This window comes from Artemia sp. Qi Xiang Cuo, chromosome 19 (assembly GCF_049724085.1).
Source record: "Artemia sp. Qi Xiang Cuo chromosome 19, ASM4972408v1, whole genome shotgun sequence".
NCBI classification, from domain to species: Eukaryota; Metazoa; Arthropoda; class Branchiopoda; order Anostraca; family Artemiidae; genus Artemia; species Artemia sp. Qi Xiang Cuo.
The window spans coordinates 55804408-55817762 of NC_142812.1; the positions used below are offsets into that span (position 1 = coordinate 55804408).

At 35.5% G+C, this 13355-nt stretch overlaps 1 protein-coding gene across 1 annotated transcript in view; it reads left to right on the forward strand.

Annotated features, from left to right (window-relative positions):
- Nucleotides 1–13355, forward strand: part of atos (atos homolog atossa) — a 107607-nt gene that overhangs the window by 68508 nt on the left and 25744 nt on the right. Inside the window, exons 6-7 of the mRNA XM_089105267.1 lie at nucleotides 4330–4535; nucleotides 5920–6387. Coding sequence (XP_088961393.1) covers nucleotides 4330–4535; nucleotides 5920–6387 — 674 coding nt within the window. The remainder of the gene's footprint in view (nucleotides 1–4329; nucleotides 4536–5919; nucleotides 6388–13355) is intronic.

A 13355-nucleotide genomic window follows, 5' to 3' on the forward strand; every position in this document is an offset into this window, starting at 1 on the left:
TCCAGAAAGGAGCCCTGAGGATTATTTATGGTCGGGGCAAAGTGCCTTACAATCTCCTCAAGGAATTCTGCCTCCCTGCCTTGACAGCCCGACGTATTACTCTTTGGACTAGTTTCGGGAATAGTCTGCGTCGTAACCCACGCTTTCAATATCTACTTCCAGCCCCTCATTTCCCTCCAAAGTCCCGTTTACCCCGATCAAACTGAGTTTTAGAGAAAGAGCTTTGTGTCGGCATTTGTTGAAAACCTAAGTGAATGACATTTTTACTAGCATCCTATAATGTGTTAGCATATTTGTTAACGTTTTTAAATGACAGGCAAATCGAGACCATCGTTGTATGTTTTTATAATATACCTGATGGAGAGCGACAATGTTTTTATAAAGTTATATGTTGATGAACCTGACAACAAAAAATGATGTACTGAAAATGTTTATGACATACCGACATATGTTTTTATAATATACCTGATGGAGAGCGACAATGTTTTTATAAAGTTATATGTTGATGAACCTGACAACAAAAAATGATGTACTGACAATGTTTATGACATACCGACTTATGTTTTTATAATAATATACCTGACAGGAAACGACAAATTCGGCAGTTCGAAGTTGTGAAAGTTGTTAATAAATTATCATTCAAGTTTCTTAGTCAGATACAGAAAGATAAATATACATTTATTTAAAAAAGAAAACAACAAAAAAACACACAGCTAAAAAACAAACAACAACAATAACACAATCTGAGATCCCACAAAGGCTCAATGGCATGTAAAGTAGGAAAATCACAAAAAAAACTTACACATATTAAACTATTAATCGATTAAGCACATAAAATTCAAAAACAAGTACTGACAAAAATAGAAAGAAAAAAAGAAAACAAAAGAAAGAAGAGAAAAAAAGTAAAAAAAAACAACAAAAAACTAATGAAAGAAAAAACGAAGAAGAAGTGGTAGAAGAAAAGAGAGTTTATTCAGGTGAACTCGTATGCCGAAGGTATATTTCAAACTAGTTTTGGCTGTAATCGGGTTGGTTTATGAATAAGAGTGGTGTTACCTGTCCTCTTCCCTCCTTCTCAGAACCTCTACGAGGCCTGTATCTCATCTGCATTTTATTAAAAAAAGGTATCACCATAATGACTAGGACTATAGGAAAGAACTAATGAGAGTAAACTGATTGTTTAATAAATAATAACCTTCATGACTGAAAATCATGCCTAAAAAATGTAACATTTAGCAATGTTACAAAAGAGAAAATACTTAAATTATTTTCTGTGATTTTGCTTAAAAACTGCGTAATTTTTAAACAACTAAAAATAACTAAATAACCATCTTTTTTTCTAAGAAAATTTTTATGAGAATATGGTATATGAAAAGACCTTAGGTGTGTCCGGGGGCAAAAAATGTACAATGAAAAGAAATTATGACACCCCCAGATAAAACCCGAAATAAGTATTAGTAAACTAACAGTAAACAGAAAGAAAAAAGAAGCATTTTTGCCCTCAAAAATAATTTTTTTAATGGTAAATATTAAAATAAATTAATTTATAAAATTAAATATTTTTGTTTGATTTTTGTTTATTTTTGTTATGTTTTAGTTTTTGCTGGTTATTTTAGGTTTTAATTCTATTGAGGAGAACAGCTCGTGATAGGTCTTCCTGGACATTGCTATGAGGCCACGCTGGCAGGATTTCTGAACCGATGCATCTTTGTGCCTCTGAATCGACCACACTCTTTCTTAAAACAGTAAAATTGAAAGCATGAACTATTTAGATTAGGCCTACTATCTTTTGCTTGGGAGGGGATTAGCTTAGTCACAAAAGAAGTATTAATGGTTCATTATTTTACGTGTACTCTAATTTTTAGGGCTTTATGACTTAACAGGCTAGTCAAAGAGCCTATTGGGCTAAAGTCATGAAAAATATTTGTGAGAATCGGAATTTTTATTTATGTACATAACTATATCTATTGTATCATTTTAATAGTTTTATTAAATATGTTACTAAATTGGTATATTATTAACTGTTAAACATATTAATACTGAATAATTGTTGGTATGTCTAATTCAGGTTTATTTTAAACTTTCCAAAAAGAACCCCTTTGTGGGCCTTTTATTTTTTTGTCATTTCCAAGCCTTCGCTTAATACATTGAGGAAATGTGGTAGTTGAAGCTTTTTGGTAAACATAAATTTAAACTTTAAACATATTTTATATTTTATATATATTTTATATTTTAAATATAATTTTGGGTTTGTGAAAGCTTCCGTAGTTTAGGTTTTGGCCACTTTTGTGATTTAAGAGTATACTTTGGTTATATTTATTTAGGAAACAGTTTGCATAAATGCATTCACATGCGCTTAATCTTCCTTATTTTAACTAAATTTACCTTTTTTGACACTTTTTTTTAGCAATATTGTTTTTAACAATATTTTTTTTTCTCACAATGTTCAATCATAACCCTCTTGATTTTTCTTATTTCTCCTATCTTGTCTGGGTTAACCTATCCTTAGTTCATTTGTCAAAAATGATTATGTTCGACAAATCAACGTGTTTTTCACGTTGTCAACGCCCTATCTAGGGGAGAACAATTTTTTCATGACATTTCTTTGTGAAAATACCGAAAAGGGTATTTTCAATTAAAATATCTAAGATAAGGGGGGGGGATGCCTCCCTAGATTCCTGTCTTGTTTGAAATTAACTATCCTTAGTAGATTTCTTAAACATAATTGTTTGTTTAAAAAAATCACAAACTGCAACCGATCCCCCAGTAAAAATTATTCATAATATTTGTGCTTTGATACCCCCTAACACCCCCCCCCCCCCCAAAAAAAAAACTCTTTAAATTTTTTGTTGATCCTCTAGTCGTGAGACAAAACAGGGTAGGCTTACCAAAACTCAATATCAAATTTGAAATTTGGCAAAATTTTTGGCATTTTGATGAAATTTGACAGAATTGTAGTAAAATCTACTGACTCGGATTGTAGAAAGATAATATTTGCTTCGAGATTGAGGTACCCGCTGCATAGAGCTGTGCGATTTTTTAAAAATAGGATTGATTGGAAGTTTCCAATATTGCCGATTGTGTAAGGTAAAGCAAAAAAAATGCTAATTCTGGGCGTCTCTTTATTCTATTTGAATCTGGGAGTGTGAGTTGGTAAAACTGAATACTTTTAATGCTAAACGTGTTAATTAAATTAATTAATCAAATTAATTGCAGTTGATTGTCCTAGTTCTGAGGTGGTGTTTAAATGTAGTAATATAGTCATGAATAGCCAGTGTGGTCTTCGAGTTTATTTTTAACGTTAAAATCTCTTTATAGTTAAAAAAAATTAACCTGATGCTGTTAGCAAAAAAAAAAAAAAATCCAATGTCTTTTGCCAATTTCATTTCGTGGCTTTTTTCATCATTTTTTGCTTAAATTATGAAATTTTTTATCATAAACGCATTTAAAAGACAAGCTTACACTACTGCACACATAAAGCTAAGGAAAAGTCGGGAATTCAATTTTTAAGTATTCGGACAGTGTGAATTCAGAAAATCTTCATAATATCAGAATAAGTGCAGCTAACACATTTTGCATGCAGACCCACTGTTCTTTATTCCCATCCCCCTAATATGAAATATATAGCCCAAATTTGTTTCCAAAGTATTATATTTTGATCATAAGGTAATAGGATTAACCTAACTTCACTTTTTGAGTGGCCGGAGGTATATCATACAAGTCCCAAAAAAAGTAACTCGGGTAAAAAATCATCAAAAATTGGCACCAAACAGCCAAGGCACCCAAAGCACCAAGACACATTTGCTTTGAAATTGCTTTGTAAACAACTTTTTTCTTTGGGAAACAACTGGTTGTTATGTTTTTTTAAATCAATTTTTAAAAACATTTAAAAATTAAAAAAAAAATTTCTTTTTAAAAATAAAAAAAAAATTTAATTTTTCAAACAAATTTAATTTTTTTTTTTTTTAATTTAAAGCAATGTGAAATATAATTCATCAGCTTTGTTTTGGTTCCATTCTTTCACTTAGCAAAACTTACAAAAAGGGACACTACCCTAAAAACTTCAAAATTTTAAAAACAAAAACAAAAGAAAAATCTTAGGAAATTGCGGATTTCAGTCAGGAATCATAATAATATCGAATCAATAAGCCAACTGTCATGTGCAGTTCTAGCACTTAGGATCAAAATTAAATCTTCAAAGATCACATGTGGGGACTGGGGTCAAACACCTTAACAACACAACCCAAAATCTTTGTTTGGAGCTTATATGGAACTTGTTTTGAAGAGTTTATATTGGACTTGAATTTTCAAAATCCCTCCTTTTTTCAGGTACGAGCAAATTTACTACCCAAACTTGATAAAATGCCAACAGTTACTTGTTATGCCTGTGAAAACTCTATGCAAACCAGATCTGGTCTAGATAGTAATCCCCGTGAACCTGGATTTATGCCTTCTGCGTGTCACGTGACCTCCCTTCAGATTGACCAACCAAAATCTAGCAGCCAATATTTCGGGACACCATTCCAATTTCAGCGGTTTGTAAATCCTCAACTACGTTTAATATCTGTGTCTGGGAGATGTATGGAGGGGATATTCTGTGTATGTTCTTTTTCCTTATCATTTTTTTTTATATTTTTTTTTCTCCACTCTTCTATCTTACTCTTTTTTTTGGGGGGGGGGGTCAGGCTCTTTTTAAAATTATTCAGACTATGTTTTGAGGCAGATGTAAAACCATGGTCTTATTAGAAAAGAATTTAAAGCATAAGCATACCCAAAATCTTGCTTAGGTGAGGGATTGGCAAAGATTCTGGATTTTTCTGAAGCAGGGGGGCTGCAGAATAAATACTGTATACGCTTATTTTCTCTTCTTATAAATATTTTCTAAAAGTTTTTTTTATCTCTCCCTTTTCTTCTACAGACTCCCCCTCCTCATTTCGCTCAACCATATTGCTCTCTTTCCACCTGTTTTTATATTTCTCCCTTTATTATTGTTTAGGCGATAAACTTTTCTTCATCCCTGGAGATACAAATATGTTTGAAACGTTGCCTTATGATATTGTGCTTCTAATAAGTGTTCGGTATATTTTATAGTTACCTTCTATAGGACCACGGTTTTTATTTATATCTTAAACATAAGAGGAAATTGTGAGTGTAAATTCTGTGCATATTTTTGATGTAATACACAAACCATCTGGTGGAAAGTCATTTTTTCATTTTTGATTTCACAGAATTTAAGAAATTTAGATTAATTAATTTGATGCATATTAAGCTTGTTGTTTTAGCTGGGTACTTATGCCTGACCTTCAAAATCAATATAGTATACATTACTCTGCGTAGGAGCGGGTGGTTTCTATTCGTGGGATTGGTCTTAGAAACCTCTCTCGATAACGTTTGACGAGTGGGATTAGTTGCTTAAAAAGTACATTTTTTTAGTTCCCCTTTAATAATCTGCTCATGTTTAGCTGCACAAAGTATCCCCTGGGCACAAGATAGGCCAGAACCGCCACTGGCTCTTGTGTACCCATGCTGTCTAGACAGTGTGTCAAATGACATAAAATATGTTCCGATGCTGGATAACCATAATGCCAAGATGGCCTTTCCTTCGTCGACTGTAAATGGCCATCGCTTTACTCAGGTGGCAGCTCGGCCGAAGGTATAGAAATCAGTTTTGAAGCCCCCCCCCCCTTTTTTTTTCCTTTTTATTTAAATTCAGTGGATAATGCACATAAACAGAAATTTTCTTTGTAGATTGCAAGTGACATTTATTATTTAATGTTGAAACCTTCTCTTTCTTTTTTTTTGTCAACAATCTCCAAGTAAGTTAAAGCACAGTGTTGACATTACTCAATCTTTAAATTTTGCATCTGTAATATAGTGTATTGTCTTGTCCGTATAATTTAGTTTTTAATTTTTTTTCAGCTTTAATCTCAATCATATGCAACATCAAGAAGGTGACTCTCATCACCCTGTCTTTCAATCATCTTATGATAACAACGTGTCACCAGTCGAAGACGGTATACTTTTTGAAATTCCTAACCAAGTAGATGTCTCCGAAGAGCAAAAGCGACGACGAGGCAGCTCTCAACCCATTCCTATCCCTGGTATGCAACAATTTCATTCAAATATTGAAAAACTCAATGCTAGAAACCGCCTTGATAATGGCATTGATCGACCTCAGGTTCTGGAATTACAAGTTGAAAACCCAGGTTTAAACCTTGAGAAGGATCGAGGTCGTGAGAGGACTCCGAGGAAGAGGCAGTCGAGTGAGAGGTCTGGTAATAGTCGAGATAGACGCCGTCAAGCAGAGAATTGTCAAACATCACAAGGTGCATCAAGAAAATTGGACTTGGAGGCAGAAAATGCAGCGAATGTTTTCACTATTTTGAGGTAGGGATTAATAATTGGTTTAGTGACCAATTATTTATCACTAGACCTAGATTTGACCAATTATTAATCAGTAGACATAGATATGAGCAATGTGTTGGATTGTTTTTAAGACTTTCCTATATATCTTTACTCAAATGAAATTAATTTTTCTTTCATAAAATTGTAAGTTCTATTCCTTTAGAAAAGAAAATATAAGAAGAATATCAGGAAAAGGAAATATAGAAAATCTATTTTCCTTTAGAAAATTATGGCTTCAGCTAAAATGGCATTTAAAAAGGAATATAAAGAGGATTTGCAATCCGTTTTTCCTAGTTTAACTAAGATATTTAATCAGTATTCGATTGAATTCTCCCAAATATAATCCTACTCTTTATTTGTTCTTTGACTTTTTTCATTCTTATTCTTATTTATATTCTATCCTCTATAATTTCTTTATTTCAATTTTACTCTTTTTATTCCTATTGCTTTTTTTTAATAACAAGTATTTAATCTTAAGTCGCTATAAACTTAAGTATTTAAATTCTCAAGGAAGTCCTTGTGGCCGTAGTCATTTTGATGTCATCAACTATCAACACCAATTAGTCTGATATTCCTTTTCAGTGTCATAATAAGAATAATTAATTTAATTAGTGCAGTTGATAAAATTAGGGTAGTAATGAGTATCTGGTCTCATTTTCTGACAGAAAAAGGAATACAGACCTTAAAAAAATGCCAAGTGTCGATGACGTTAATTTTTTTTCTGTCGACATCCCCTTGTATCCTTGGCTATCCCCTTGTATCCCTGGCCATAAAGCATTTCGAGGAGGATTAAGCGGATTAAGGAGGAGGAGGAGGATTAAGCGGATTAAGGAAGAGGATTAAGCGGATTAAGGAGGATTAAGCGGAGGAGGATTAAGGAGGAATAAGCGTGTTGTATTTCCAATCTGTATTTATTGGTGAATAAAACTCTGAACTAGCGCCAATTTCCGCTCTTGTATGTTACCCATACCCATACATATACATATATATATATATATATATATATATATATATATATATATATATATATATATATTATGTATGTTATGTTATGTTATGTATGTATATGTTATATATATGTTATGTATGTGTATGTTATGTTATTTATGTATATGTATGTTATGTATGTATATGTATGTTACCCATACATATACACACTTTTGTCAGAAAGAAGCCAAACTAATTAGTTAAATTTGACTGCGCGTCTCCATAAAATTCAAACATTAACAATGTGTTGATTTCTAAAGATAAGTACGCCTCCAAAGGAAAGCTACAGCTTCCTAAGTCGCTTGGTCCCATTTGTATTTTAGTTCTTTTGCTAATTTTTCACCCTTCTTTCTTTTTTTAAATCTGGCGCCCGTTATAACTGGATAGCTGTATATGGATTTGTTTCTCATTAGAAATGTAATTCCTGATTTTTCCTAATTTCGTATAACATATATGGTTGTCTGAGTTTTCGCTTAACTAATACAAATAATCCAATTTAATTTTTAATGTCCTTTGTGTTAAAGTTGCTTTTTGACGCACAGTTTAAGTTCCTGTTCAAGGATTCATTGGAAAATCTGTTAGAACGTTTTAATTGCGTTAACTAGCGGCCCGTTAACGTGTTCTGTGGTAATATGTACCGTTTACTGTTCGTGCGTGTTTGCCTGCATTGGATTTATTGGAGTTAATTAATGGGATGAAATGTATGCGAATAACTTAATATAATAGTTAATTTTGTTTATTAATTTGTAAATATTTTATTTTATCACCTCAAACTGTTTACCCACTGGCATCGTGTACATTTCTATAAGTATGATATATGAAGTCTTTGGATGTTTTTTCACAAGTGAAAAAAGTTGAAAAGAACAGGAAGATAAGTTTTTGAACCAAGATTAGAATATTGGAAGTTACAGTGATGAAATTGGTCAAATATGGTTCTGAAGCATTGGTGCTTCGACAGACGAAGGGGGATCTGCTTGATATTTTCCAGAGAAGTTGCCTACAGATTTACTGCGTTCGTTTTCGCCGTTTAATAAACATCCAATCCTTGTTTTTACTCATAATCCGTTTGTTTGTAAAACCTTGGCTTTACTTTGCGCTTTTAACCCGTTCTTTGAAAAGCCATCCAGCCGTCGTTCGACTGCCGTTCGAAGAATAACGAACTGAGCTCCATACGTCGTTTTATTAGTTTAGTTTTACTTTTGACCGCCAAATTTTAAAATCACACAACATGCAAAGTAAAACCGTTCTTACCATTCTTTATCTGAAGAATAAACTTTTCAGTAGTATATTTTTCAAATATATTTGTCGCCTCGCTTACTATTTTCAAAGCATTTTCTTGCCAAAAAAATATAAACTTTCATTACTTCACACCGTTTTTAATAAATAGTTGGCATAATTTTAATTTTAACAGCACATGCTTGTAATCTATTCCCGCCCCCTGAAAATATAGCAATAACGCTCTTGTTTTTGATAGGATAGAGGTGAAAGCATCAAAATGTGTCAAATTTCATTTTGATCTTGAATTGTGCTTAATAGTCTACTCGAAGGAAACTAACTTTTTTTTCAGTTGCAATCAGGTACCAATTTCATGAATTTTATAAAGTTCACCCCCTCCCTTCCAGTAAAAACAGGCCACTCGTCATGGTTGCATGACTGTCGAATTGTCGCTCGTCATGGTTGCATTTGCCATTTTTTGAATATTAGACTAAATTTTTAGAGTAAAATCTGGTTCTCTACGCTTTTCATTTGGCCCTAGATAGTTGGCCGAAAAGGACGGTCTTTGGCAATCTGTCATCCTTCATCCGAAGAGCGTATCCCAGCCATCTCAACCTTTTCTCATTATAGCCCTAGAAAGCGGAATTGAACCCCATTTTTTGCAGCTTAATGTTTGAGGCGGGGGGGGGCGTTCTGTTTAATGTTTTGCAGCTTAATGGGGGAGGCACGTTCCGTCACATTTGCCCCAGGCGCCCGAAAGGCTAGTTTAATAATGAAGCAATTGTTGACATTGATTCAACTCAAATCTATTACTGTTTAAGCATGGGTCTGAATTGCTATGGAACCAAGCCGTGATATGCCCTCACAAACCTTGGTTCGCCCCTGCCCTATCCTGACGTTCGGAAGCCGTCTTTAAACAAGAGTATGAAAGAAGAAAATTGCAAACGAAAGAGATAATTTTTCATGCTAAAATAGAAAATTTTCTTCACCTCCAGCAGCAAGTGCCAAACATAACTATGAGGCTCTTGATGTGACACGTCTGCTGCAGCTTCCAGCTGGAGTTTTTTTGAAGTGTCACTTTTTTCCTATAGCAACTCTAATTCTTGTCTTGCTGCATCTAGAAGTATTGTCGTCAAAATTGTATCTGGCTGAGGAACACTTATAAGGCCTTTTTTCAGTGTAGAATGACGTTTGTAGAGCGGTGAAATAAAACGCAATATAAGAGTAAAACGGAGAATACCTTAGTTGAACTAAAAACGACGGATGGCGAAAACGAACGCTGATTTTGTTGTAGTTACCTGTCTGACTGACGGTATCTCAAATATTAAGCTGCAAAAAAATGGAGTTCAATTCCGCTTTCTAGGGCAATAATGAGAGAAAAGTTGAGATAGCTGAAACAGGTTCTTCCGATGAAAGATGATAGATTGCCAAAGATCGTCCTTTATGGCCAACCATCTAGGGCCAAATGAAAAGCAGGTTGACCCCGAATAGGGTGGGAGGATGTCAAAAGGAAAGATTTAAGGGAAATGGAAACTTCCTGGTAGCGTGTAAAGAGGGAGGCTTTGAATAGAGGGGGATGGAGGAGGAGTGTGCGTTGTAGTGTTGGCCTCAGGTGCCTTGGTGCTGCATTGACTTGTTAGTAGTAGTAGCGGTATAAACGTGATGTCGCGCCTTCCTTGGATAAGAATCAGAGTCATATATTAACAAAGCAAGAATCTTAAACTATTTTTCTTTTCTTTTTGCGTTTCTTATAAATCCTCCTTCCCCTCAAATGAACTCCTTCGTAACTGCCTGTCATCCATCGTGATTCTTCATAAGTGTATTAAATGTTCATTATGTGTTTTGTGGAGCTGAACAGAAGTGAACTCATTCATTTTCCTCTCCACGACAGGAGTGGGACGTTCATTATAAAAAGAACCTTATGAAGAGTAACATTCATTTCCTCTTCATATTCATTATGTCTTTTGCGGAACTTAGCGGTAGTGAACTTTTTCATTTCCCTCTGTACGACAGGAGAGGAACGTTCATTATGGAAGGAATGATAGGGAGAGAAACGTTCAATTCCTCCCCACGCTCCCTATGTGTTTTTTGGAACTGAACAGAAGTGAACTTGCTCATTTCTCCTCTCTACGACAGGAGAGGAATGTTCCTTATGAAAAGGAACATTCATTTCCTCTTCACAATCATTATGTCTTTTGCGGAACTGAGCGGTAGTGAAATTTTTCATTTCCCTCTGCACGACAGGAGAGGAACGTCCATTATGGAAGGAATGATATGGAGAGAAACGTTCAATTCCTCACCACGTTCCTTATGTGTTTTTGGATCTGAACAGAAGTGAACTTGCTCATTTCTCCTCTCCACGACAGGAGAGGAATGTTCCTTATGAAAAGGAACATTCATTTCCTCTTCACAATCATTATGTCTTTTGCGGAACTGCGCGGTAGTGAAATTTTTCATTTCCCTCTGCACGCAGGAGAGGAACGTCCATTATGGAAGGACTGTTAGGGAGAGAAACGTTCAATTCCTCTCCACGTTCCTTTTGTGTTTTGTGGAACTGAACAGAAGTGAACTTGCTCATTTCTCCTCTCCACGACAGGAGAGGAATGTTCCTTATGAAAAGAACGGTATGAAAAGGAACATTCCTTTCCTCTTCACAATCATTATGTCTTTTGCAGAACTGAGCGGTAGTGAAATTTTTCATTTCCCTCTGCACGCAGGAGAGGACTGTCCATTATGGAAGGACTGTTAGGGAGAGAAACGTTCAATTCCTCTCCACGTTCCTTATGTGTTTTTTGGATCTGAACAGAAGTGAACTTGCTCATTTCTCCTCTCCACGACAGGAGAGGATCCTTATGAAAAGAACGTTATGAAAAGGAACGTTTGTTTGCTCTTCACGTTCATTTTGTCTTTTGCAGAACTGAGCGGTAGTGAAATTTTTCATTTCCCTCTGCACGACAGGAGAGGAATGTCCATTATGGAAGGAATGTTAGGGAGAGAAACGTTCAATTCCTCTCCACGTTCCTTATGTGTTTTTTGGATCTGAACAGAAGTGAACTTGCTCATTTCTCCTCTCCACGACAGGAGAGGAATGTTCCTTATGAAAAGAACGGTATGAAAAGGAACATTCCTTTCCTCTTCACAATCATTATGTCTTTTGCGGAACTGAGCGGTAGTGAAATTTTTCATTTCCCTCTGCACGACAGGAGAGGAACGTCGATTATGGAAGGAATGATATGGAGAGAAACGTTCAATTCCTCCCCACGTTCCTTATGTGTTTTTTGGATCTGAACAGAAGTGAACTTGCTCATTTCTCCTCTCCACGACAGGAGAGGAATGTTCCTTATGAAAAGGAACATTCATTTCCTCTTCACAATCATTATGTCTTTTGCGGAAATGCGAGGTTGTGAAATTTTTCATGTCCCTCTGCACGCAGGAGCGGACCGTCCAGTCTGGAAGGTCTGTTAGGGAGAGAAACGTTAAAGTCCTCTCCACGTTCCTTGTGTGTTATGTGGAACTGAACAGAAGTGAACTTATTCATTTCTCCTCTCCACGACAGGAGAGGAAACTTCCTTATGAAAAGAACGTTATGAAAAGGAACGTTTGTTTGCTCTTCACCTTCATTTTGTCTTTTGCTGAACTGAGCGGTAGTGAAATTTTTCATTTCCCTCTGCACGACAGGAGAGGAATGTCGATTATGGAAGGAATGTTAGGGAGAGAAACGTTCAATTCCTCCCCACGTTCCTTATGTGTTTTTTGGATCTGAACAGAAGTGAACTTGCTCATTTCTCCTCTCCACGACAGGAGAGGAATGTTCCTTATGAAAAGAACGGTATGAAAAGGAACATTCCTTTCCTCTTCACAATCATTATGTCTTTTGCGGAACTGGGCGGTAGTGAAATTTTTCATTTCCCTCTGCACGCAGGAGAGGAACGTCCATTATGGAAGGAATGTTAGGGAGAGAAACGTTAAAGTCCTCTCCACGTTCCTTTTGTGTTTTGTGGAACTGAACAGAAGAGAACTTATTCATTTCTCCTCTCCACGACAGGAGAGGAAAATTCCTTATTAAAAGAACGTTATGAAAAGGAACGTTTGTTTGCTCTTCATGTTCATTTTGTCTTTTGCGGAACTGGGCGGTAGTGAAATTTTTCATTTCCCTCTGCACGACAGGAGAGGAACGTCCATTATGGAAGGAATGTTAGGGAGAGAAACGTTCAATTCCTCTCCACGTTCCTTGTGTGTTTTGTGGAACTGAACAGAAGATAACTTATTCATTTCTCCTCTCCACGACAGGAGAGGAATGTTCCTTATGAAAAGAACGGTATGAAAAGGAACATTCCTTTCCTCTTCACAATCATTATGTCTTTTGCGGAACTGAGCGGTAGTGAAATTTTTCATTTCCCTCTGCACGACAGGAGAGGAATGTCGATTATGGAAGGAATGATATGGAGAGAAACGTTCAATTCCTCTCCACGTTCCTTATGTGTTTTTTGGATCTGAACAGAAGTGAACTTGCTTATTTCTCCTCTCCACGACAGGAGAGGAATGTTCCTTATGAAAAGGAACATTCATTTCCTCTTCACAATCATTATGTCTTTTGCGGAACTGAGCGGTAGTGAAATTTTTCATTTCCCTCTGCACGCAGGAGAGGACCGTCCATTATGGAAGGAATGTTAGGGAGAGAAACGTTCAATTCCTCTCCACGTTCCTTGTGTGTTTTGTGGAACTGAACAGAAGAGAACTTATTCATT